The 26,035-nt window shown below is 21.9% G+C and overlaps 6 protein-coding genes across 6 annotated transcripts, besides 64 other annotated features; 3 read left to right on the plus strand and 3 right to left on the minus strand.

Moving 5' to 3' along the window:
• Positions 1–95: 95 nt before the first annotated feature.
• Positions 96–187: a microsatellite.
• Positions 123–221: a microsatellite.
• A 2-nt stretch (positions 222–223) lies between these two features.
• Positions 224–328: a microsatellite.
• An 11-nt stretch (positions 329–339) lies between these two features.
• Positions 340–459: a microsatellite.
• Positions 460–471: 12 nt separating this feature from the next.
• Positions 472–501: a sequence feature (AT_rich).
• Positions 502–516: 15 nt separating this feature from the next.
• Positions 517–697: a microsatellite.
• Positions 698–751: 54 nt separating this feature from the next.
• Positions 752–841: a sequence feature (AT_rich).
• Positions 842–1,151: 310 nt separating this feature from the next.
• Positions 1,152–1,299: a microsatellite.
• Positions 1,188–1,363: a microsatellite.
• Positions 1,364–1,578: 215 nt separating this feature from the next.
• Positions 1,579–1,646: a microsatellite.
• A 7-nt stretch (positions 1,647–1,653) lies between these two features.
• Positions 1,654–2,196: a repeat region.
• Positions 2,197–2,231: 35 nt separating this feature from the next.
• Positions 2,232–2,375: a microsatellite.
• Positions 2,289–2,449: a microsatellite.
• Positions 2,450–2,591: a repeat region.
• Positions 2,583–2,801: a repeat region.
• Positions 2,802–2,819: 18 nt separating this feature from the next.
• Positions 2,820–2,865: a repeat region.
• A 572-nt stretch (positions 2,866–3,437) lies between these two features.
• Positions 3,438–3,548: a sequence feature (AT_rich).
• An 88-nt stretch (positions 3,549–3,636) lies between these two features.
• On the minus strand, positions 3,637–7,230 carry EDI_105240 (serine-threonine protein kinase, putative; the record flags this gene model as incomplete). The annotated part of the gene is made up of 1 exon (XM_001734395.1): positions 3,637–7,230. One exon carries the CDS (start codon positions 7,228–7,230, stop codon positions 3,637–3,639), a length of 3,594 nt encoding a protein of 1,197 aa, XP_001734447.1.
• Positions 7,231–7,752: 522 nt separating this feature from the next.
• Positions 7,753–7,798: a sequence feature (AT_rich).
• A 50-nt stretch (positions 7,799–7,848) lies between these two features.
• Positions 7,849–7,882: a sequence feature (AT_rich).
• A 396-nt stretch (positions 7,883–8,278) lies between these two features.
• Positions 8,279–8,334: a sequence feature (AT_rich).
• Positions 8,335–9,367: 1,033 nt separating this feature from the next.
• Positions 9,368–10,219, minus strand: EDI_105250 (uncharacterized protein; the record flags this gene model as incomplete). The annotated part of the gene is made up of 1 exon (XM_001734396.1): positions 9,368–10,219. One exon carries the CDS (start codon positions 10,217–10,219, stop codon positions 9,368–9,370), a length of 852 nt encoding a protein of 283 aa, XP_001734448.1.
• An 85-nt stretch (positions 10,220–10,304) lies between these two features.
• EDI_105260 (uncharacterized protein) lies at positions 10,305–10,700 on the plus strand (the record flags this gene model as incomplete). The annotated part of the gene is made up of 1 exon (XM_001734397.1): positions 10,305–10,700. The coding sequence occupies one exon, from the start codon at positions 10,305–10,307 to the stop codon at positions 10,698–10,700; it is 396 nt and encodes a 131-aa protein (XP_001734449.1).
• A 376-nt stretch (positions 10,701–11,076) lies between these two features.
• Positions 11,077–11,104: a sequence feature (AT_rich).
• A 317-nt stretch (positions 11,105–11,421) lies between these two features.
• Positions 11,422–11,478: a microsatellite.
• A 5-nt stretch (positions 11,479–11,483) lies between these two features.
• Positions 11,484–11,516: a sequence feature (AT_rich).
• Positions 11,517–11,529: 13 nt separating this feature from the next.
• Positions 11,530–11,593: a microsatellite.
• A 54-nt stretch (positions 11,594–11,647) lies between these two features.
• Positions 11,648–11,806: a microsatellite.
• Positions 11,807–12,005: 199 nt separating this feature from the next.
• Positions 12,006–12,644, plus strand: EDI_105270 (uncharacterized protein; the record flags this gene model as incomplete). The annotated part of the gene is made up of 1 exon (XM_001734398.1): positions 12,006–12,644. One exon carries the CDS (start codon positions 12,006–12,008, stop codon positions 12,642–12,644), a length of 639 nt encoding a protein of 212 aa, XP_001734450.1.
• A 97-nt stretch (positions 12,645–12,741) lies between these two features.
• Positions 12,742–12,804: a sequence feature (AT_rich).
• A 189-nt stretch (positions 12,805–12,993) lies between these two features.
• Positions 12,994–13,016: a sequence feature (AT_rich).
• A 279-nt stretch (positions 13,017–13,295) lies between these two features.
• Positions 13,296–13,357: a sequence feature (AT_rich).
• A 362-nt stretch (positions 13,358–13,719) lies between these two features.
• Positions 13,720–13,808: a microsatellite.
• Positions 13,809–13,947: 139 nt separating this feature from the next.
• Positions 13,948–14,131: a microsatellite.
• Positions 14,132–14,410: a sequence feature (AT_rich).
• Positions 14,411–14,473: 63 nt separating this feature from the next.
• Positions 14,474–14,493: a microsatellite.
• A 118-nt stretch (positions 14,494–14,611) lies between these two features.
• On the minus strand, positions 14,612–17,932 carry EDI_105280 (uncharacterized protein; the record flags this gene model as incomplete). Its single annotated transcript, XM_001734399.1, has 1 exon — positions 14,612–17,932. One exon carries the CDS (start codon positions 17,930–17,932, stop codon positions 14,612–14,614), a length of 3,321 nt encoding a protein of 1,106 aa, XP_001734451.1.
• Positions 17,101–17,282: a microsatellite.
• Positions 17,304–17,468: a microsatellite.
• Positions 17,933–18,009: 77 nt separating the features above from the next.
• Positions 18,010–18,044: a sequence feature (AT_rich).
• Positions 18,045–18,208: 164 nt separating this feature from the next.
• Positions 18,209–18,389: a microsatellite.
• Positions 18,390–18,438: 49 nt separating this feature from the next.
• Positions 18,439–18,546: a repeat region.
• Positions 18,547–18,875: 329 nt separating this feature from the next.
• Positions 18,876–19,135: a repeat region.
• Positions 19,136–19,440: 305 nt separating this feature from the next.
• Positions 19,441–19,495: a sequence feature (AT_rich).
• Positions 19,496–20,235: 740 nt separating this feature from the next.
• Positions 20,236–20,262: a sequence feature (AT_rich).
• A 790-nt stretch (positions 20,263–21,052) lies between these two features.
• Positions 21,053–21,161: a microsatellite.
• Positions 21,162–21,163: 2 nt separating this feature from the next.
• Positions 21,164–21,204: a sequence feature (AT_rich).
• A 24-nt stretch (positions 21,205–21,228) lies between these two features.
• Positions 21,229–21,281: a microsatellite.
• An 88-nt stretch (positions 21,282–21,369) lies between these two features.
• Positions 21,370–21,481: a sequence feature (AT_rich).
• Positions 21,482–21,516: 35 nt separating this feature from the next.
• Positions 21,517–21,567: a sequence feature (AT_rich).
• A 426-nt stretch (positions 21,568–21,993) lies between these two features.
• Positions 21,994–22,053: a sequence feature (AT_rich).
• A 123-nt stretch (positions 22,054–22,176) lies between these two features.
• EDI_105290 (uncharacterized protein) lies at positions 22,177–23,106 on the plus strand (the record flags this gene model as incomplete). The annotated part of the gene is made up of 2 exons (XM_001734400.1): positions 22,177–22,620; positions 22,705–23,106. 2 exons carry the CDS (start codon positions 22,177–22,179, stop codon positions 23,104–23,106), a joined length of 846 nt encoding a protein of 281 aa, XP_001734452.1.
• Positions 23,107–23,349: 243 nt separating this feature from the next.
• Positions 23,350–23,476: a microsatellite.
• Positions 23,477–23,516: a sequence feature (AT_rich).
• Positions 23,517–24,111: a repeat region.
• Positions 24,112–24,189: a microsatellite.
• Positions 24,113–24,290: a microsatellite.
• A 1-nt stretch (position 24,291) lies between these two features.
• Positions 24,292–24,348: a sequence feature (AT_rich).
• Positions 24,349–24,360: 12 nt separating this feature from the next.
• Positions 24,361–24,526: a microsatellite.
• A 92-nt stretch (positions 24,527–24,618) lies between these two features.
• Positions 24,619–24,785: a microsatellite.
• An 11-nt stretch (positions 24,786–24,796) lies between these two features.
• Positions 24,797–24,943: a microsatellite.
• Positions 24,852–24,945: a microsatellite.
• A 4-nt stretch (positions 24,946–24,949) lies between these two features.
• Positions 24,950–25,117: a microsatellite.
• Positions 25,118–25,141: 24 nt separating this feature from the next.
• Positions 25,142–25,317: a microsatellite.
• A 21-nt stretch (positions 25,318–25,338) lies between these two features.
• Positions 25,339–25,380: a sequence feature (AT_rich).
• Positions 25,381–25,389: 9 nt separating this feature from the next.
• Positions 25,390–25,512: a microsatellite.
• Positions 25,513–25,674: a microsatellite.
• Positions 25,675–25,699: 25 nt separating this feature from the next.
• Positions 25,700–25,868: a microsatellite.
• An 11-nt stretch (positions 25,869–25,879) lies between these two features.
• Positions 25,880–25,968: a microsatellite.
• Positions 25,950–26,032: a microsatellite.
• Positions 26,033–26,035: the final 3 nt, after the last annotated feature.

Consider the following 26,035-nt stretch of genomic DNA (forward strand, 5'->3'; position numbering starts at 1 on the left):
TAATAAATGATGAAATAATGATGAAATAAGGATGTATTTTTTATTATAGAAATAGAAATATACAATAAAAAAAGCGTTTAATTTATTGATACAAAATATTTAACTTTATTTTATTTATGCAAATTATTTTATTCATTTTTATTTTTATGATTTTTATTTATATGTATTATTTATTATCAGTGTTATTATATAATCAATTATAAATGTTATATGATTAGTATATAATATATAATTGTAATAAATAATAAATAATAAATTCATATGATATAGATAGAAGATATAAAAATTAAATGAATAATAATAAATAATAAAGAAATAATGAAAGAAAAGAAATGATATAATAATAAATAAAATATATAAAAAAAAGATAAATAAAATCAATATAATATAAATAAAATAATAATAAATATAAATAGAAAGAAGATATAAAATATAAAAATATAATCAAAATGAAAATAAGATAAAGAAATGTATTAATATATAAGAAAATATATATAAATAGAAGTGTATTAATATATAAAATAAAATATAAATAATAAGAATATAAAATTAATAAAATAAGATAAATATAATAATAAAGAGATAAAATGATGATATATATAATACAATAATAGAAATAAATATAATAATAAAATACATAAATAACATAATAATAACATAATAATAAAATAAAAATAAAAATAACATAATAATAAAAATGTATAATTACATTGAATCAAATATCATTTCTGAATTATTTATATTTCAGAACAATTTATCATAAAATGATATAAAATATAAAGAAATATATATGAATATAGAATGTATATTTAATTTACATTTTTATTTTTTATTTTTTTTAGGAGCAAAATAATAAAAAGTATTATTTTATTGATGCAAAATATTTTGCCCTTTTCTTTTTGGGGTTTTTTATTTAGATGCATTATTTCTTTGCTTATTTTGGTTCCCCTTTGTGGGTAATCTAACTATGATTAGAATATTTCTAGTAGTTTATCTCTCTACTCAGTTAGATGATTCAAATAATATCATTGTATTCAATCAACGCCAAGTGATTTTCATGCATTCTTTTTAGTGAATATTCTATTTCATCTATTGATATTTTAATTCTCTTATTGTTACTCTTCTTTCCTCATTCTTCTATGATTCTTCTATTATATTTATTATTATCTATTTCTTTCTTATCATCTTCTATTTATATTTATTGTTTGTTTCTTCTTTCATCTTAATTTCTCTTTCATTATTTTTCTATTTCTTTAACTTCATTATTTCTTGTTTTACTTTCTAATTTTTTTTGTTTTTCAATCATCATCTTTTCATAAAATTATCTTTTATATTTATATCTTCTTTATTTATCTTGTTTATTCTTATAATATATTGATTAAACATTCTACTTCAATTATTGTATTTATGTTTATACTAATTATGTTTATCTGATAATGTGTTATTTATAAATTGATCATGATTATTATTTCATTGATAAGTGATTATAATAATTATATCTTTGATTATATCTTTTAAATCTATTTCTTGTTATAAAATTGATTTTATATGATTTCATTGTATTATTATGTTTTATAAAAGAAGAAAGGAAAAAATAATAATAAAATAAGAAGTAAGAATAAAGAAGAAAATGAAGAAACATAAAATATTAATTTCTTATTTAATCCTTATACATGGTTTATGTTCAAATAAACAATATTTAATATTTTCATTTCATTTCAATTACAATGATTTGTTGTAGTGTAAAACATTCTGGGAATTCTTTTCCACAAAGTGCATTTGATATTCCTTTATATGAAAATGAATGTTGTTTACAATATGATTGTATTTTATAATTTTCTTTGCAAGTACAAATATCATTTCCTCCAAATTCAAATAAATAGTAATTCATTTGATTAAATGAAATAAATGCATATTTTGGTATTTTAATATCAAATTTCATCATTTCTTGTATTCTTCCTTTTGATTTTAATGAAAATAAAAATGATTTTGAATCTTTTATATAACTACCAAATTTGTCAATTTTCACATTAACATATCTCCAAATTTATTTCCATCTGTGTCCTCAATAATAATTATTATGTGTTCTTTATTCTTTGATTAAATACTGATGTGTCAATGTTCCAATCATCAATATCTGAATCAAACAGTATATTAGACACTTTTCTTTCTGTCCATTCTTCTAGTTGTTTAATTATTTGTTTTGTTTTACTAATTGATGATTTGTTTAGTATTGATGTTGTTATTCCCATTGTTTATTTTTAAGTTCTTCTTTATTAATAACATTATTTATTTTATTGTTATATATCACATTTCATTAGTTTTGTTATTTTATTTAATCTCATATTTATTATTAAGTTCATTTTATGTTTTTAATAACATTTAAATTAAAATGTTATTATAAAATAACATTTATTTCTTCTTTTTGTTATTCTTTTTTTTTTATCTTTTAGAAGATAGCATGTCAGATACACCACACAAAAACCTAATATGTCAATGTTTCGAATCATCAGTTGTTGTAAGGTCCTGACATGCCTTTAGTGAAGTAATGCACCACCCAATACTAATTGGTTGTTGTTTATTATATTTGAGTTGAATACATGGTGTGTTATAAGAAAAATAAATTTTTTAAGTGGTGTTGATGATAAAGGAGATGAGGCATAGTCATAGTGTTATTGATATACTCAACATAAAATGACAACATAAATAATGAAGAGTTTCGATACTCATTTAATTCAAAATAAAAATCAGATACAACTTAAATGATGAATTATTTAATTTGAGAATGATTGAAAAAAACAATAAATGAATAGAAATAAAACATGATGAAAACATAATCATAAGCAGTTCATATTTAATTTCTTTTTTATCTTTTTATTTAGTTTTGTTTTATCTTATTATTCTATTTAACCTATTGAAGTGTTCATTGTATGGATCAAGAAATCTAATAAAAGTGAACGAACATTTCATAAAATACAATACATTTATATAGAAGATCAAATAAAATAAATGTGAGTAATAAATGATATGACAACAGTATGTGATAAGAAGATAATTCTAGTATTTACTAACAAATTTGAAATGTATAGACTTCTCCATTTCAAAATAATACAAATCAATAAACTAAAATAAAAACAATTCCAGCAGTAATATCAATAAATTGATTATTCAATAACGAATCAGTAAGAATACTAAAAGAACAAAGTATAATAATTGCATATAAAATAATGACAAAAGATATAATAATTAAAAACACAAAAGACTTAATGAAATACTGTTGACATTATAGAGGTGAATATAGAGATACAGAGGTACCTCATAAACAAATTATTCAATAGAGAATGACGTAATCTCAAATGTGTAAAGAGAAGTAGAGAAAACAAGAACTACTGATACTTAATTTATTAGTTTTTATTACTGATGCTATTAACTATTTCATAATTAAATTCAATATAATTTAGTAATAATATTTAAACTATTTCATTATAATATTTAATTTTATTATTTTTTCATTATTTGTATATCTATTCATAATAACTTTTATAATACTTCATTTTGAATGAACAATTATTAAAAACTCCAATAAAATTAAATACATATGAAAATGAAGGATTAAAAAAATCAATAAAAATTGAATTAATTACTTTTTTCTATACTCTGAGAAGAAACAGAAGTATCATTATTTTCATCAGTACCATTAGTTGTATTTGTTGTTGATTTTTGATCTGATGAAGAAATATCTTTAGATTTTGTGTTAGTTTTTGTTGATCCTGAATGATTCTTATTGTGAGAATCAGATTTTGATTTATCAGAAGTCTTTTTATAAATAACTTCCAATTCTGTTCCTATTTCTTTGAAAGTAGGTCTATCTGATGGTTTATGTTTCCATGCTTTTTCAATAACACTTTTCAGAATACAATCATCACTAACATGAAGTCTTTTTCCAGCACCTACAAATCTTAAAATTGATTCTGAATCAGGGAATTTCATTGGATCATAAGGATCTCTTCCTAACCAAATTTCTAACATACAAATAGCAAATGAATATACATCTGATTTTAATGTCATTTGATCTTTTCTTGTGATTTCTGGTGCCATATATACAGGTGTACCAATATTTTGTAAAGCAACTGAATTTGATGATTCAATAAATGAACGAGAAGTACCAAAATCAGTAACTTTAGCAGTAATAGGATCAGATGGGTTTTTGGAATAAACTAAAACGTTATCAGTTTTTAAATCACGATGAAGAATATCATTTTGATGTAAATATTCCATACCACGTGCTATATCTTGACAGAATCTTATTTTTAATAATTCGCTCATTGAATTTGTTTTCATGAATTTTCTTAATGAACCTAATGGACAAAATTCTGTTACAAGACATAATGTATCAGCAGTTGCTACACTTCCAATGAAATTTACAATATATGGACAACGAATACGTTCCATCATTTCTGCTTCTTGCATAAAATTAGGTAAAAGTTCTCCAAGATCAACTAAATCAGTTTTCATTACTTTAACTGCAACATCAACCATTCTCCATTCAGCACGATAAACAATACCAAATGTACCACCACCAATAGGTGGATGTTGTAAATGAATTTCTTCATAATCCAATTTAGTAGAAAGAGCAGATTCAACTTGAAGATTTAAATAAACATGGAATTTAGATACTTTAGATTTTTCTTTCTTTTTCTTTGAATCAGATTCATGAGATGATCCAAATTTTCCACTTCCTGAAGGTGTTAATTTTTGTTCATTTGTTTTATTAGTTGAATTTGATCCATTTGTTCCTGAAGATTTAGAACTTCTTTCACTTTCACTGTTTTGACTTGATTGTGAAGAATAGGCAATTAAGTCTGGATTTTCTTTTTTAATATCTTTTAATACATGTTGAAGTTGACCATAACGTATTGTAATAGGAACTTTTTCATTTAATATAGTAGTACATTTTGCCATGAATGAAATTGTTAAATCAACACTCTCTTTTGGTTTAATAGTTCCTGTAAATGGTCTACACATAATTTCATATTTTGTATAATCACCAGAATGGAATGTAAAATGCATTGGATCTTTCCAGTTATTTGTTAATTTAATAACACAATCTATTGGTTCATCAATTTCAGGTCTTGTATCACCAAAGTCAATAATATTAGAAGAGAATGAGAAATAAGGATTTTGTTGTTTTAAATCAATATATTGAGAATTTGTTTTATCAAATGGAATGATTGTATTTTCAAAAATAATCATATTTTCTTCATCAATTTCTTGTTTGATTTTTTTAGTTAATCTAACGTATAATAATAAGAAGAATATTAAAGAAAAGATATAGTAAAGAGCATAAACTATACTTCCAATTCCCCAATAAATAAAATTGATCATTCCTTGTGATCTACTACTACAATCTGCATTATTTTGAGAATACCATCCTGGTTGACATTCACATTCAATACATCCTTCTCCTCCATCACATTCTTCTCCTTCATCACATTTTTTATTTCCACATGTAGCAAGAATACATCCAGCTCTAGCATTTGCATATTTTTTTGTTCCATTTACACAAACACAATGATCACATCCATATCCTCCATCACATTCTTCATATTCATCAATTTTTCCATTTCCACAAGTTGAAACTGCACATTTTACTATACCATCAATTTCCACTGGTTGTGTTCCATATGTACATGTACAAACATCTGTACATTGTGTGTCATTATTTCCTTTAATAGTTGGATCACAATCTTCATTTTCATCAAGTATTCCATTCCCACATAATGTACATATTCCATCAACAAGAAGAAGTCCAGTCATACATTCACATTTTCCTGAACTAGTTGAACAAATACCACGTTTACCACAATCACGTGGACAAACTGTTTTAATTGTTAAATTAATTGAAGCAGAATATTCTTCGTTTATTTCAAGAAATAGGAAATAAAGATGTTTACTATCTATTCTCTGAATTAATCTAGCAAGACGAGAATCTTCACCACAACCTGATGTCCTTGTTGCAAGACATTTTGCTGGTGCTGAATTACAATCAATTGAACTAAGATCTGTTGAACTTGTATTTAATCCATAATCACTTAATTTTACTTCAATAAGATCAAGTGTAACATCAAATTCATTAGAATCACAAGTTGAAATATCAAGTGTTTGTTCACTTCCTTCTATCTTAAACCAAAATCCTTTACTTAGACTTGGATTACAAATACTTCTTGATGCCATAGCATTTGCTAATTCAAAAATACCTTGATATCCATTATTAGCACTAATTACATTTAGTTCTAAATCAAAAGAACTAGTAGAACATGCATGATTTATATCAGAAATATAGAGAGTAAAAGGAGGAATTGTGTTTGATGCATATTTTGAATGAACAAATAAATAATATGGTGTTTTTGGATAAATTACAGAAGTAATTCTTGGAGATAAAATATATTTAGATAACCCACCATTTCTATACAAACACTGTGGGTCGTCTTTTGAATCAACTGAATCAAGACAACTTTGTGTTAAAACAAATGCAAGTTCTGTTCCTATTTTTTTTCGTTGTGTTTCTGCAAGATTTACATCATCTATATAATATTTCTTATCTAATTCAATGGCTACCTTTGCTTCTTTATCATGAATTAATTCAATCCATACTCCATATGTATAAGGGCGAATTGGATCAACATATCTAGAACAATGAGTAAGTTGTAACTTTCTTCTTTCAATAGGTAATTCTGGAATATCAACTTTATATATAATAGTTTCACCACTAACTTTTACTTTATTTAAATTAATTCTAAATGGGTTTGTTTCTAATCCAAGTTCAGCAGTTAAATTATCAGAGTCATTAATAAAATTTCTACACGTTTGAACTGTAGAAACATCATAGGGTAAACAATTTCCTTCTCCAAACCACATATACCCTGGTTGACATCCAGTACAATCTTTTGTATATCTAGTTGTATTACATAAACTACACATATCTGGTTTATAACATCCATTCAAACAACCATCTCCATACATACATGACATAATACAATTTCCTTTCTTATCAGGTTTATATCCTTTTTCACATAAACAATTATTCCCACATCCTTCTACATTATCACATTCTTCAGTAAATGAATCCCAAATACCATCTCCACAAATAGAGACTTGATTAAACTCATCTTCAGTGACTTGTTGTGCAATTCCATTACTAATTAATAAGAGTAGACAAGTAATTAACATTAACATTACTTTTAGATTAATTCCAAAAAATTTGAGATTCTGATTCTTCAAAAACTCCGTTTGTTCAAAAATAGTATATCTTACTCACTCCCCATAAAATAGAACTTTCTTTTTTAATTTGAAGTTACTTATTTTTGTAGAATTTGTTTATTCGGTTTTATATTTAATTTATTTCATTCTATCCTTTTGATAATTCTTAATCTCATTTTAAAGTATCTTTTCCTTAACCCAAACTATTACTGACTTCTTTTATTGATATTAATTCTTTTCAAATGATTATGCAAACTTATTTAATTTTTGTTTCCACAACTTCGTCCACAAATATGACATATTCAACCGATTAATTCTTCTAATATTTATTAAAAATCCATTCATATAACAAAAATAGAAACCAAAATTAAAGGAAATAAACTAATTTTACAACAATCATATGGAAGCTTCATTTTCTACAAAATGTAAAAAAAAATTTCACAGAATTAAAATCCGTTTTTTCCTTTAATAAGGTACTTCTCAAGTTTATAGTTTAAAATTAATTAAATATACTAATTAAATTTATGTAAATAATTTAGAACTATAATTGAGAATAAGCATTTCAACGATTTTAAAACCTTTTTAGTCATAATAAAAATATTTAATAAGTTATATTTATTAACAGAGTATTTATTGGCTGAGTTCTATTTGTTTATTTGATACCTAAACTTATTTCATTTATATTACACTTCATTACACAATCATTGGAATTTTAGAAAATCGAATACATCCATTGTATTCAATTTTTAGATAATTATTTTCTTTTAACAACGAATTAATTTTGTTAGTGTTTTTATAATATATTTCGTTAATTTACTTATACTTTTAATTGAACTACTCACTCATTTCATTTTCATTAAAATCAGATCAACCAATTTTTCACTAATCCCTTTAATGAAAAAACAGTCTGAATGTTAGGATGAAGATTTAAAAAGTAAATTAACTTGTTAATATCAGCAAAATGAAAAACCTTCTACTACAAACCCATTTCAAATGAGAAATAACTAAAAATAGTTACAATAATTTATTGAATTAAATTGTATTTTATTTTTTTTTTAATTAATACAAATATTAGAACATAGTTATGATAATGTAAAACTCTTTTTTGTTAAGATGGTAGCACTATTGCTCTCCATTTTTCGATAAATTTTAAACAACCAAAAAACACTGTTTATACTACTTATTTGGTTATATGCATTGATACGAATAATAATTACTTACATACTTTCATTCGTCGTTGTATTATATTAAAAGATAAAGATGTGTTAAGAGTTTGAATGACATAATGATTATTTACACTCTGGTAATTTAATAAAATGATTCAATTCAAAGTATTATTACAAACGTATTACTGACACAATTATTATATGCTATTACAATGATATATTCTTTAACTTGGTTTTATTATGTATGAATTATCTGATTGATTTCTTTCTTATAATACAACTTTGATCAATATGAATAAATAAATGAATATGAGATTGAAAGAGTTATTTCTAAAGTATTACAGCAAGTAAGATAATAAGTACTTTCAGTTGTATTTGTTATATGAATAACCATGATTTATATTTCTAGATAATTACAAGCTGATTGAGTAAAATTTCATATGAAAATCAATTCTTTAAGTTCATTATTTGAATTATTATTTCATTTTTATTTGGAATATCTTGTTTTTATTACATTATCAATTCAAATGTATTCTATAGAAATGACTCAACTCTTCTTCACAAATAAAATAGTAGAACTTTACATGTAGATTAACACCATCTATATCTCATCTATTGATAATTGGTTTTCATTATCAAATGTTGTAATTCATAATAATCGATATATTATTATAAGAATAGTGATTTATGAATATATCAAAATACAACACAAATGTCAGAACTAGTAGTAAACAAGTATTGATTTGTTTAGAATTAAATGGTATTTTTTAAAGTAGGTTTTATGCTTATTACAATATTGTTAAACCAACATTTTATTCTCTAAAATGAAAATAAAGAAGAACATAACAATATGAATTATTGTTTATATTTCTCATTATATTTTATTTTAGCAGTGTTCAGAATATTTCTATTTTCTATTTTACTTACAATTTTCATTATACTTAACACTTTAATATCATTATTCGTTCAACAACAAATTTCTCATTTCTTGTTCCAATAAATTGTTGTTTTGGAATGCTTATGAATCCTCCTAAATCTTCTACACTTTCCATCTTATTTAAACGTCCAATTTTGATATTTTCATTCCATCCACCAAATCGAAGAATATAATTTTGATTTGAATGAATAAACAATTTAGGTATTTCTTTTGTTTCTTCATTTCTCCATAACTTAGATGAAAGATTTAGTTTGTTTTTAAATCCGTAAAATGTCATTGATTTATCCATAATAATACCTGAATAATCCTTTTTTGTTACTTCTAGTGAAATACCAAAAACATTTCCTTCATTTCCTTCAAATAAAATAAGCAGATTTCCTTTGCACAGTAGTGTTCTTTTTAATATCTCAACTGAACATCCATTGATGTCACTGTCATATATTATCTCCATCTCTCTTCCTTTATTCCATTGATGTAAAATGTAATGTGCCTCTTCTTCTTTAATTCTTTTATCACAAATCCCTTTACATTTATTATCTAATAACTTGATTTCTTTTTCTATTATTTCTCTTGTTATTTCAATGTTTTTTTCGATACCTTTAATACTGTCATTGAGTTGTTTATGTTTGTTATTCAATTCGTTTGAAAGTTCTTTTAATTTTGTGATATTTGGTGTGTTGTTTATCATTGTTTCAAGTTGCTGATTCATTCCAATTCTTCGTTGAATAATGTTTGTTTCATCAAATTGAATTTCTAGTCTTTTTTTGTTGTTCATCTCTATTTGTGATAAAGTAAAACTAATTTGGTCTATTATTTCTTTCATTCTCTTAATTTCTTCCATTGGCTTTTCTTGCATGAATTACTTTTATTTGTATTTTTGAGTTAAATAAAACTTAATTAATAAAAATTCATTTCATTTACGTACTTTGTTTTGGTGTACTATGATTGGTGGTGGTGTTTCTTCTTCTCTACCATTTCTGATATATCACAAACTATTTTATTACCACTGTTCATCATTGGATCAATTTCTTCAACTAAATAACAAACATTTGCCATTGCCTATACCTCTGGTCTTTTGTTGTTTGTTTCTTCTTCAAGACATCACCTCTTCTGATTTCTTTTTCTTTTCTACAAAATGTTTTTTATTCAACCATTTCCATTTGTCTGACTTTTATCCTCATCATTTGCTCTTCACTCTTTCTTTCTTGGTGTATAGTATTATTACTTATTTATCTAGTCTTTTCTATTTAAATTCACACGACTCAATACACTCTCTTCTCTTTCTTTGTTCATCTTCTGTTCCTCTTTTATTTTTTTCCTTTCTTTTTAACATTTGATATAAATAGATCATTAACAAAAATAACTTAATTATTGTTATTTGCTTTTTATTCAAATTTGTCGTATTTATTTAGTTCATTGTTTGATTATCACTTGTTCTTCATTAAACGTACTGTTTCATTCTTATTATTGTTTAAATAAAATTTATTTCATATGTTAGATTGTAAATAATAATATAGAAGTTAGAAATCATTTTATTTTAATCATTGATACTCAATGAATAAATCAGACATAGTAAATATAAATTGTATTATTTCTGCTTTTTTATTCTTGATATTTATTGGTTTTGTTATATTATTTTATAATACTCTCTATTATTTGTTTGTGTTTTTATCTTCTACCTCTGTATTAATTTACTTCACAAAATTAAAAACGATTTATTTATAGATTTATTTAAATATTTCAATGAATTAACAATTTATCCACAATGAATATAATTTCTCTATTGAGTATCTGTTAAATTCATCATTATTTCTTTCATTTTCAAATAAAAATATAGTAGTAAAAAAACAGAAATAGAACATTCTCATAAATAATATACATGAAGAAATGTACATGAAATAGTGATGTCCACCAATTTTTAAAAGAGTAGATGAACATTTGATATAATGGAGAGAAAATAAGATTTTCAATAAAAAATTAATAAAAGTTAGTTGAAAAGAAGAAAGAGACAATAATAGAAAAATCATAAATTTATAGAATGACAACAGAAGAGCAATAAAAACAAAATAAAACAACAATAAAATAGAAACAAAAGAATAATAGAATAGAATAAAAAACAGTTATTTAAAATATTTTATAAAATATTTTATAAAGAAAATTCATTCTAAAAGAAAACTAAAAAATTCATAAAATAAAAAGAAGAAAGAAAGTGAAAACAAAGAACAAAAACTTTGAAAAACTGACATTGAATAATGAAATTTATATTACAATCATAGTACAGTCAAAAAATGTAGAACAAACTATAAAAATAAGAGAAAAGAGGGAGAAAGACACAAAAAACGTAGAGAGAACAGTCCAAATAAAACCATAAATTAGATAAATTTATAGTAAGATAGAAATAATAGAAGAAATAATAAGAATCAAAAATAAAAGAAAAAATAAATTGACTAATTTTTTTCTTTGAGGAGGTAGTGAAAAGTAGGAAAATAATTTTAATGTTGGTTTTAGTTTGACTGTTCAAAGATTTTGTTGGAAGTTTAAAAAATTCCTGATTTAGTACTACATAGACTATTAAAACCTTTGATAATAATTTTCTAATAGTCTCATTATTTAAACACTACCAAACTACTTTTTATCATTCAATGAAAGGAATTTTATCACTCTTATTTATTTCATTTGTTTTCTCAAAAGATTTGGTTGTAACACTTATTGAAGATGATGATAGAAATGCTGTTAAATTCATTAAACTTGAATTTGAAAAGTGTTATCGTACTTCTTCTATAAATTCTTTTTATCTTACTCATGAAGGTAATTCTGTAACTTGTAAGACATATTTAAGTACAGGTGATTGTTCTGGACTTCTTAGTACTAGTTTTACTGCTGATCTTAATGATCGAAAAATAAAGAAATTTCTTTGTTCTAGTTCTGGAGATAATGAACAATGTAGTCTTGAAATTAAAAGAGCTCCAAGACATAATGGGTTCTACAGTTTGTTTTCAGATGATTCAACTTGTTCACATAGAGATAATACTACTAGAATTTATGTCACTAACAAAAAATATAAATGTGATACTATTAAAGGATATTATTGCAAATATGAAGAAGAAGATAATGTTATGTATTTTGATACATATCCTAATAATAATATGAAAAAAGATGAAAGAATTTCTCATACTAAATCATGGAATTGTGATGTTTGTGAAAATGGAATTATGTATCAATGTGAAGCAGTTTCAATTGTAATTGTTTCTGCTCTTTTTATTCTTGCAATTTTTTTCTAATTTTACTTTCTTTAATTGAGAGTTTTTTTAAGAGTATTTTTTAATCTCTTATTTCATTAGAATGGTTATAATAAAAATGTTGTAATGTGTTAACATGAAAATTATGTATAATATTTATAAATTAGATATAAAGAATTTGAATAAAAGTTTATATTAATTAGATAAGAGAGAATTTATACTGTCTAAATAATAACAATATTATCTATAAATTTACTAATATATAACCCAAGAATTAAAAAAGATTCATTTTATAAAATAATAATAGATTTTCAATAGTGTCATAAATAGTTAATAAAAACACAACCTATTTAATGTTTTATTCATGAAATTCATAGTACCTATAACCAGGATTTATTTTTTTTTTAAATTAAACAACAATTGTTAATTATTTTAGTTTAATGGTACAAATTCACTATAATATTAAATGTTCTGTTTTAACTACTTTTTATTTCTATTACTTCAATTTAATGATAATAATGAGTATTTATTTTTTGTTATCACTATTATTTAAGATTGTTTATTCTCAAAAACAATGTCACATGTTTAACTTTATATTAGGTTTACTTGTTAATTATCTTTTAATTATTTATTTCATTGGATTATTTTTAAGTTTATGTTAATGAAAATTTATTATGTTGTCAGTTATACTTGAATATAAACATATAAAATTTAATTAACAATAACATTCTTTTAATTAAATTATCAAAATATATCATTTAACATTCATTTTCGTTATAATTTTTCATTTTTGAATCTATTCGTTTTTTTGTTCTTTCTTAAATATCTCTAATTTTGATTATAATAACTTTTATTTTGCATGATATATATTAGTATGTTATAGATATTATATTTTTACAATTAGTTAATACTAGGTATTAATATTATGCCATAGAAAGAAATGATAATTTATTGTATTGATCCATTTCTAATAAAAAATATTCAAAACTGAATAAAAGAATAAAGAAATAATTATGATAGCAGTACTAACATTAATTTTAATTTATTTGGATTAATATTATTTTCAGTATTCTTGGTTAAGTAATTTAAACATTAATACTTACACTCTAATAGAATTTAATAATAATAATAGGACAGTACTAAATTCAAATAAACACTAATGTTAATTATAATAATGATATTTGAAATGATAATATTATAATATTATAAAATCTTTTATATTCAAAATAACTTACTATTGTATATTTGAATAATTAAGTATTAAATAATACTTCTTCATAATTTTGAATAATATTAATGGATAATGAAACACAAGACAATAATAAAATCAGTTGGAATAAATATTTAAAACATAACACGATAAACTAATAGTAAATGAAATATAAAAAGATTGTAAAAGAATAAATGAATATAAAAATTAAAGAATGATAAATAAAGAATGAAAATAGTTAATAATTAAATAATATGAAAATGAAGTAATTAGAGAAATACAGTAGTATTAAACAAATGAAAATGAAATAATAAGATAATTAATAATTATTTGATAAACATTTTATTTATTATATTATTTTTATATCCATATTATTCTCTTCTATTGTTGATAATTTATATGTTATTTATTGTTTATTATTTAATAGTGAATCATATTATTTAATAACGAGTTTTTTATTAATTATTAACAGTATACTCTCTTTTTTGATTTGAACTTTAATTCTAAATGATTAAATTGATAATAATAATAATAAACATTTTAATTATCATTTATTATTTGGTGATTAAAATAAAAATTATTATATTTGATAATTAATGATTGAAGTAAAAAATTCATTCATTCTTCAATTTCAATGTCATTTATTAATAATAATTCTCTTTTATTATTATTATTATTATTTTTCATATATCTCAATAAAAATAAAATGGTTATAAAGTATAAATTAGAATAAACTTGTTGCAATTAGTATATTATTTCATTTGTTATTATCATTTCTTTCAATTCTATTATTCTATTATCAATCTTCTTTCTCAAAACAGTTTCTTGGTATTTGTATATTTCGTTTTAATTCGAATTCACAACCACAATTAAAGAAACACGATTTCCCAAATGATGTGGTTGATGTTGGTATATCAATATTAGTTAATGACGTACATCCACTAAAACACCAATCTCCTATTTTACTAATTGATTTCGGTATATTAATATTAGTTAATGAAGAACAACCATAAAAACAATACACATTTAAAACACTAATTGTTGTTGGTATATTAATTGATTTTAGTGATGAACATTCATAGAAACAATAACTTCCTATTTTACTAATTAGTGTTCGTATAGTAATTGATGTTAATGAAGTACATCCAGTGAAACAATAATTACCTATTTCACTAACTGTATATGGGACATTGATAGACCTTAATGAAGAACAATCTTTAAACCAATTATCTCCAATTTTACTAACCGTAGTTGGTAATGTGATTGATGTTAATGAAGTACATTCATAAAAACAATTATCTCCTATTTTACTAACTGATAATGGTATGTTAATAGATGTTAATGTTTTACAGTTCAAAAAACAATTATCTCCTAATTCAGTAATTGATGGTGGAATGATAAATTCATTAATATCTTGTTTTATAAAATTCATTTTATTGATTAGTTTTAAATTTTCTGGTATTTCAATACTAACTAATACTGGTTCATTGATAAAGATCCTATCTTCACTAATGAACTGTATAGTCCCTATATTAATTTCTATTAATGAACTACATTCAAAGAAACAATTACTTCCTATTTTACTGGTTGTTGATGGGATATTAATTGATTTTAGAGATAAACATTTATGAAAACAACTATTTCCTATTTCTTTAATTGTTATTGGTATTACAATTGATGTTAATGAAGAACATAAACCTAAACACCAATCTCCTAATCTAATAATTGATTGAGGAATAGTGATTGATGTTAATGATGAACATATCCAAAAACACCAATCTCCTATTTCTTTGATTGTTGTTGGAATATTGATATTAACCAATGACATACAATTACTAAAACATTCATATCCTATTGATGTAATTGTTGATGGTATAATGATTGATTCTAATGAACAACAATTATTAAAACAATAATCTCCTAATTCACTTAATGATGATGGTAAATTAATATTAGTTAATGAAGTACATCCACTGAAACAACTGTTTCCTATTGATGTAATTGTTGATGGTAGAGTAATTTCTTTTAATAATAAATATTCTGAAAAGTGATTTTCTTCTAATCTACTAACAGTTGTTGGAATAATAACACTGGTTAATTGTTTGTTTTCATCTAAATAATTATTGACAGATAGTGGTATTAGTTGAGTATTGACATTGGTTAAAGAAGTACAACCATCAAAAATATTATTCTTAATTGATTTAATAGATGTTGGAATATTTATATGAGTTAATGAAACACAGTTTTTAAAACACTCATCTCTTATTTCAGTAACAGATGTTGGTATATTTATTTTAGTTAATGAAGAACATCCTAAAAAACATTTATTTCCTAATTTACTAATTGTTGTTGGGATATCTACTTCTGTTAATGAAGAGCAATCTCCAAAACATTCATTTCCTATTTCAGTAATTGATTTTTGAATATTAATTTCACTTAATGAAGTACACCCAATAAAACACCTCTCTCCCAGTTTCATTATTGTTTCAGGAAGGGCTATTTTAGTTAATGAAGTCATTCTATGAAAACATTCATAACCTAATTCACTAATTGATGATGGAATAGTAATAGATTGTAATGACCCACACCAACTAAAACATTCTCTTCCTATTTTAGTAATTGATATTGGTATAGTAATGTTTCTTAATGATGCACATCCTCTAAAACAATTATTTCCTAACTCACTAACTGATGTAGGTATATTAATTGATCTTAATAATGAACATCTATTAAAACAATTTTCACATAATTCTCTGACTGATGATGGTATATTAATTATTTTTAATGAACCACAATTATTAAAACACTCTTTCCCAATTTTACTCACTGATGTTGGAATAGTAATCAAATTCAAATAATTACATTCTTCAAAACATTTATTTCCCAATGAAGTAATTGTTGATGGTATAGTGATTGATGTTAAATTTTTACAATTATAAAAACAATTTTGTTCAAGTGATTTAATTTCTGGTGGTATTGTATTTCCATATTTATATCTATCTTCTTTTGTATATTCTATATTTTTACAGATATTTCCTGCTTCTTTTTCTTTTAAATATGTTGAATAATTAACTTTATACCATATTATTTCTTTAGTTATTCTTCCGTCATCAAATATTTCATCATTATAACAATAGATATAAAATGTTTCAATATTAGGAAAGAATCTTCTTGAATATTCATTTAATGGAATTGGATTAAAATGAAATCGTTCCATATTTCCTTGAAATCTTTTAACACCTATTTCTAAATTAATAAAATCTTTAATATCATTAAAATACTTTGATGTTATCATTATTTCATTATGTCCTATTCTTCTTTTTCCAATTATTCTTTTATTGATTTTATTATTGTATAGTATTCTTTTGATATTTATTATCATTTCTCTTTCTGATGAATATTCTGAATATTCTTCTTCTTTTTCTATCATTTCTATTATTGTTTTAATATATGTTTCTTTGTTGATTTCTTCATATCTCCATCTTTTTGTGTTTATTTTGTTTTCTTTTTCTTGTTTTATTTTATTATTTATTATTATTCCTTTCTCTTCTTTTTCTTCTGTTATTATTTTATTGATTTCTTTATTTTCTTCTATTCTATTGTTTGTTCTTATATTATTTATTATTCTTATTTTTATCTTATCTTTTTCTTTTTTAATATTTCCATATGTTATTTCTGTATTTTCTATGATAAGAATTGGTGTTTCTATGTTATATGCTTCTGAAAGTATTCTTTCAATTATATGATATTTCCGTATGATTTGTACATTATTTAATCTTCCCAGTTTTGTTGAATTTTCTATTCTTCTTTCATTTCCTTGACTTGTTCCATTAGGAATAAAAATGATTGTTCTTTCATTTTCTCCTTTCTTTTCTACTTCTTTCTTAATATTATTGAATATTATTGATAATTTACTTTCTGGTTTAATCATCATTTCTACTCCTTTAATATTTTCTTTTCTAATTTTCACATTCTTCTTATCATTGGAAATGATTTCTTCAATTATTTTCTTTTCTTCTTCTTTTAAATATTTCATTCTATCAATTCTTTCATATTCATTTCCATCATACAAATACACATTCATTTCATCATATTCAATATCAATTATCATTGTTACCATTCTAGGTTTCATCTCTTATTTATTTTTAAGTTCATTAAACTGTAACTTTTATTTATAATTCGAAAACATTCTTTTTGATTATTTTATTTATTTTTATTGAATAAATTAAAAACGTATCACCAACCACTTTATTTTTATTTTGTTGTTTGCATTGAATAAGTTCCCTTTTTTCATTTTTACTATTATCTTTCTTTAATAAATTAAAACATTTTAATTCAACCACTTTATCACTGTTATCACTGATACAGTTCATTGACTTCAGATATTTCATTCAAATTATCTTTATCATTATTTTGTTTATTAGTACTTTCTCTCATTGTTCATTTTATTTCTTTTTTATTAGCATTTTTAATACGAATGTTTGTTCCTTTCTTTTATTTTCTTTTTGTTTATTTATCTTTTATTGCTTATTATTTTTTGATTGGATTTATTGTTTATAATCATTAGTTTATTATTAAGAGGATTTGAAGTTTTTTGAATAACCATCATGACAATAAGTTATTTAAAAAAATGTCAATTAATAGAAATATCCACAATTGGATTTTCTTCATATTAAGAAGTGATTACTTCAGTGAATTCAATATGCTCTACTACAATAGAGTTCATTTCTAACAAGCATCAACATGATAATAAGTGATTTTAATAACAAAATAATAGAAAATGGAATAACTTAGTGAAAAAATTGAAATAAAATAGAGCCAATTCAAACTAACATTTCTCTTTCATTAACTTCATATCTATGGTATGTAAATTTATCTTATTCTTTTTTGTTTTATGTCTTATTTCCTATTCTACTTATGACTAGAAGGTTAAACGTAAGAAACACCACTTAAACATTAAAATAAATCAAAACTTTGAATCAACATTTATCATCTAACTATAGTGTTATTTTTGATGAGATAATACTCCATTCAAAAGTGATTAATTGTTATTTATTATATTTTATTATGAGTGATTATTAATGTAGTATTATTTAGCAATGTTCAAATACATTTGTTAATGATAGTTTTGAGTTAAATAGGTATTATCAAGAAAGATAGTTTGGTGAGTAGTTGAGGAGATGAACCATAAACATAATATATTGACATGTTCATCATAAAATAATATTACAAACAACGACAAGCTTTCACACTCATTAAAATTAAAGCAAAGATGAGATTAGTTAGGTTAAATGAATCATCTTATTTTAGAAATTTGAAAAAACTTTAGTTCAATCCAAATGAAGGAATGAGGATTAGAGAATTACACACCTCAACAAGACAAAAAGCTAAATGATAGGTGAGTAGTGGATGAGTAGGCATTCATAAAACAGAGAGACGTGGTTAGTCAGTAGTGAACAAAGAACAATGGAAAATAAAATTAATACACTCTTAATTAACTTCTTTTTATTTATTTTGTTTCTTATATTCTTGTAACATTTTTCTTCTTGTCATTTTTTCTATCTCATTTCGTTTCTCTTTCTTATTAGTTTATCAGTGTGTTGACTTAAAATGACAGAATGGAATAACATTTATTATTTAACAAAATACTAATTATTATTTATAATAATTTAAACTATAATAAGATGGTAAATAAAAAATGAAAATGCCATTTAAAATTTATTGAAGAGTAAAATAGAATTCAAATAAAACAAATTTGTCAAATAATTTATTTCATGTTTCTCTTTAAGTTAAATTATAAAAATAGATGTTCTATTATTAATTTAAAGACGAACTTAAAATGAGAACTTAATAATAAATGATAAAAATAGAAAAAGAAGAAGAAAAAATTGTCTTTTCTTAAAACATCACCATCATTTGAGTTATTAACATCCTTATTACCACTTCTTTTATATTCTACCTTGATAAGATTGTTGAAAACATAACTAACAAGACCAGTGATTGCTATTGGTTATATCTAATTCTCTCATCTTCTTTCTTTTTTATTCGTATAATTGCAATGTTATGATCATAAGTTATAAAGAAAATTAGGTAGTATTTCATTTATGTAAAGAAATCATTGATAAAATGGACAGTGACAGTGAGTGAAGAATAAAATAAGACATAAAGAATATACCAGATTGATGAGAACACAAGATGTTACAAGCGTGATAAAATCGGTGATGAGATACAATCTCATCAAATCAACAAATGTTCGATTAATATACCCAACGTTGTTTGTGCGTTGTTAAATTGAATAAGAATGTGCATTTTATTAACAGTAATGTTGTACGTTAATAGTTAGAGCATGTTAAGAAGAAGAATAAAAATATGAAGAAATATGAAAATGAAAGAAAAGCGATATGAGAAAATAAAAGACAAACCAATTATTTATTAATAAATATAATTTATCTTCTCATTATTTGTAGCTTATTTGTTTGTCTTTCATTTCTGTTCTAGTTAGTATTTATCATATGTTTTGATAATTTATTGAATCCTTAACAATAAAATATCATTTATTTCAACAGTATTTATGTGTGAATGACATTCATTCTTATTAACTCATACTTAGCATTATTTCTTGATTTATTCTGTTCATTCGTACTATGAAAAATAAACTAATTTTCTAACAACACATCTGAATTATTATTTCTTCTTTTTGTATCTTTATAACTATTTAACTTATGATAGAACATCTTCTATTTCATATAACAAATTTATGTTGAAGAATTTCTTACTTCAAAGATGTTAAATAACTGTTTTGTCATCACATTAATACAACGTTTTCATTCATTAATCAATCATGGTTTACTCTTTATATCTTTTTATCATTCGTCATGACTTTGTCAGTTATTTTTCTTTATAAATGATAAAGTTTTGTTTTTTATCATTTCAACACTCTTCTGAGTAATATTTGAGATTGTAATTTGTTATTTCCATCATTTCTAATAAAATCATCACTAATTATCATTCCATCTACTCTTACAATCTAATCACCACAACAAAGTACAATATGACAAATGGATAAAAAGATAGAATAACAAATACAATAATTTGAAAAGAATGATGAAGCTATTTCAAAAACAAAAGAAATAATAATAACAAACAAGAAGAAATGAAATAGAAAATATGACTAATATGATGATAACAAGATGTGATAGTGAGTAATAGTAATTCGTTAATTAATGAATATTATAACGTTTAAAATGAAATAAAAGAAGAAAAACAAGAGAAATTATAATAAGAAGAGAAGAAAATAAATAATCTAATAGAATGATAGAATGATAATGTGTTAATATAATAAGAATAAATGTTTAATTTCATATTTTAAATATATAGATAATATTATAATATCTTGTTGAAGAACAAATAACCAATAAATAAAAATAGCAAGCCAAAAAGAAAATGAAGAAGAAAATAAAAATATAAATGTATCAAAAAAGGTGTCAAGAATGAGAAGTTATACTTGGTTATATATTAAATGGTATTAATATATTAATACGCTAGTATAATAAAGACAATAAAATCAAAATATAATTTATTAATTTATAATCATTCATTCTATTGGTTATGTTAATTGAAATGTTTTTATTCTTTTTTATTATATTTTCATTATTTTTCATTATAATAACTGAAAATATTCTCAAGTATAACTACCAAAAAGAGTAATAAATACATAAATAATAAATCTTTATTTCAAATAATTTATTAAAATAACAACATAATAAGATATAGTGAAAATGAAAAATTTATTCATTCGTGTTATAAAGTTTAAAACATTAATTTGTAGAAAATGAAACTGATTAAAATAATGGTTTTATTAACATCTTCTCATTATGATAATTTACCTATTTAAAATAACTCAAAACAAATAGAGTAGATAATTTGATTATTTTTCACAGTACCATATATTTCTATAAAATAAAACAGTACTACTTAAATTAAATGAAAATATCATAATTTATTTCTTCATTCAAAGTTATTAGTAGCTTAAGAACTATGTTAGATGGTTCTCATTCAAGAAAAGATTTTAAGAATGAAACGAATAAAAGAAGAAATTAATAGAAGTAGATAGAAGAATAAATAAGTGTCAAGAATGTCAGATTTGAGTGAAAAGAAATTAAAAATATTAGAATTTGGATGAATATTTTTATTGATATTAAACAATTAAAATAGTCTTTTTAAATTTAGTTTTTTTAATTACCAAAAATGTAATAAAATACATAGAACTCATGAAGAATTTAATATACAAAAAATAAAAAAAGAGAAAGTACGAAGAAAGATTAATAATATTTAAATGAAACAAATAAACGAGAAATACAATCAATGAGTATATTGTTTATTTGTTTTTTATTTGGTATTGTAATGTCTGAATCAATAGTCATTACTATAATAAAAAGTACTGAAGGAAATGATATCGTATTTAAAACTATTGACTTTGGCAAATGTTACTATACAGGATCAGTAACTTCAGATTATTATATTCATAATGGTAATAATATTACAATTTCACATTATACTAAATCATCAACATGTACTGGAGATAAAGAAGAGAATACAGTTGATATTAATAGTGAAGAGTTTAAAAAGTTTTGTTTTAACAGAGATATATGTACTATTGAAATTAAAGAAATACCAGATTATGTTGGATATCTTACTGATGGTATTGATGACGATATGTGTACACACAAAAATAATATGTATCTGACTTATGTAATAGGCACATGTGGTAAATGTAATGAAAATGATGAAGCTTATTGTATGTACAAGGTAGAAAATGAAACGATGTATGGAAACACTTATTCTAATAGTAAGTGTGATGAAAAAGGAAAAGTTTACAGTGTAGAATTATAGAAATGTGGGGTATGTGAAAATGGAACTACATATAAATGCGGAAATAAGACTACGAATCAAGAAAATAGTTCTGATGATCGTTCTGATGAAAAATCAAATGACTATTCAGAAGGATCTAATAATAAAGAAAGTAGTTCAAATAATAATGGTCAATCAGAGGATACTTCAAACAGTAATTCAGAAGAATCTAAGAATAAAGAAGATGATTCTAAGAGTCAATCCGATGAAAAGTCGATGAACCACTCTGAAGATGGATCAAAGGGACACTCAGAAGATAGTTCTAGTGCTCATTCAGATGGAAATTCTAAAACTCATTCAGAAGATGATTCAAAAGATAGCATAGATAGTGCACCATTCCCTATTCTCTCCCTTATTGGAATAGTGGTTATATTAATTATTTAACTAACATGATAGTTTTATTAAAATTGGAATATTTTAATGTTGAAGTTAATAACAAATAGTTTTTTATAATTATCAATGAAAAAATTAAGTAAAATGTCTGAGTCAAAATAAATGGTTGATTGTCTCTGATATTGGTTTATTTAGAATTTTCATCAAACAGAAGTTAGAAATGACACAGATATCATTATCATATAACTAATGATATAGTAATGTGATATGAATGAAAGATATAGAATATAAAGAAATAATAATAAAATTAAATAATATAATGAAATAATTTAAATAATAATAATAAATTATAATGAAATTAATAATGAAATAGTTAAATATAATAATATAATATAATAAATAATAAAAATAAAATAATAATTTATTTTTATTTATATTATTATTTTATTTTATTTATTTATGATTCGAAGGTAGCACGTCAGAGACACCACACAGAACCCTAAAATATTTCCGTCCTTCGATTCCTACCAGTTATGGACTGGTTATGACGTAGCGTTTGGTTAGAAAAACATCTTACCCGCTACTGCAAGAATAGCAGTGTTTATTATGTACAATGACAGAATATCATTGATAATAAACGAATGGGTATTTATAAAGATGTTATTATTACTTGTTAGAATACAAGTATAATTGATAATATAAGAAAGATTATCAAAGGAAAAGGGTCAAGTGGTTGAGGCTAAAAGAATATTAGCCCAAAGCAATACAGTCGTAATTATATATTCTCCTTAAAATAAGAAAATAAAGAAGAAATTTAAACGCATCGAAATTAAAAAGAAATTAAATAATGAATATTTAAATAAGGGATGTTTAAAATACTCTATTCCACATCAAAAATGAGAAAAGAAAATTCTCACCGTTCAACAACTAAAAACAAAGAATAAGCCAAAAGTTGAAGAACAAATACTTTTAAGCGAAGGGATGGGATTAGTAGTCTCCCCTGAGCAAGGAACAATAGAAGATATTTCTATTAATACTTAATTATCTACTTTTTATTTTATTTTATTTATTTTCTCTTATTTATTTTTATCATTTTCTTTTATATTCTTTATTTTCTTTCTTTAATATTATCTTCATTGATTAATTAATATGTCATCATTTTCTATTTGATTAAATAATAAATGATATATATTTCATTTATATTAACATTGTATTTATTATTATATATTTATATTCATAATAAAGAAATATATTTAATTAATAATATCATCTTCATTATTATTAATTATATTTCTAATGGCAACTAAAAAAAGCAAATAAGAGAAAAAGGAAGAGAAAGAATGATATGAAAGAAAAAAGTGAAATTAGGAAGTAGAAGAAGATGAAAAGAATAAAAGTAGAAAGTTGAGATATAAAATGAAAGAAGATAAAAATGAATAATTCAAAAAGAGAAAATAAAAGATGAAAAGAATGATGAAATAAATGATGCATTTTTTATTATAGAAATTAGAAATATGAAATAAAAAAGCGTTTAATTTATTGATGCAAATTATTTATCATTATTTTATTTATGCAATTTATTTTATTCTTTTTTATTTTTATAATTTTTATTTATATATATTATTTATTATCTTTTTCTTTTTAATATATTGATTATTTTATTTTATTATTTATCATTCTTTTATTTATTTTTCTCTATTCTTTTATTTGTTCATTTTTATTATATTTATGAAATATTTCAATATTATAAAATAATTTTATTATTTAATTATTTAAATGATTTAGATTAAAATGAATTTATTTTATATTTTATTGTTTTCTTTTATCTTTATTTTATATTTTAATAATTTCTTTAATATCATCATTTTATATTATTATTATCTTTATTCTTTCATATTTTTATTATTTATTATTATTGTGTTTTCATTTCTTATTTTATTTTAATTTATTATTATGTTTATTTATATTTCTTTTCTTTCTTATTATTCTTCTTTATTCTTATTATTTCTTTATTTCTTATTTTTCTATTTTATTTATTTTCATTTTATTCTTATTTTCATTTCTTGTTTTGATTATTTTGATTTGATTTAATTTTAATTTTTAATGTTATTATATTTTTGATTATTATTATTTATTTATCATTTGTTTATTATTATTATCATTTGATTTATATTTATTATTTATTTCTTTTATTATCTTCTTTTCTTTATTCTTTATTATTTATATTATATTCTTATTTCTTATTATTTATTTTTGATTTTAAATGATTGTTTCAATATCATCATTTTATTTATATCTATTATATTAATCTTATATCATTAATTTCTATCATTAAATATTAAATAATCAATGTGATATAACAAAATAATTTAATTAATATATCATTATAAAATGAAATGATTAATAAATGATTTCATAATAAATATTAAAATCATGAAATATTGAATAATATAATATAAAATGATAAATAAAAATAAAATGATAATAATAAATAAATAATAATACAAAATATAAATAATAATAAATATAAAAATGATATAATACAAATATAATAATCAAATTAATAAATAAATAAAAATAATTAATAATAATAATAAACAAATAATAAAAATGAATATATTTTTTATTAAACAAATGAATGAATAAAATAAATAAAAAAATATAAATAATAACAGAATAAGAATAAAAGAAATATATATAATAAATAAAAATAATAGAAAAATAGATAGAAAAAGAAATAAAAAAATAAAATATAATAAACATAAAATAATAAAAGAATAATAAGAAAAGATAAAATAAATAATAAAAATAAATAAATAAGAAAATAATAAACATAATATTTATATTAATAAAATACTAATTAATATAATTAATAAAATCAAATATAACATAATATAAATAATAAATATGATAAATAAGAATAAAATAAACACAAAAATAAGAAATAAAATAAATAACAAAAATACAAAAACAAATATAT

Source organism: Entamoeba dispar, genomic scaffold, assembly GCF_000209125.1.
Source record: "Entamoeba dispar SAW760 scf_1105229458263 genomic scaffold, whole genome shotgun sequence".
Lineage (NCBI taxonomy): Eukaryota > Evosea > Mastigamoebida > Endamoebidae > Entamoeba > Entamoeba dispar.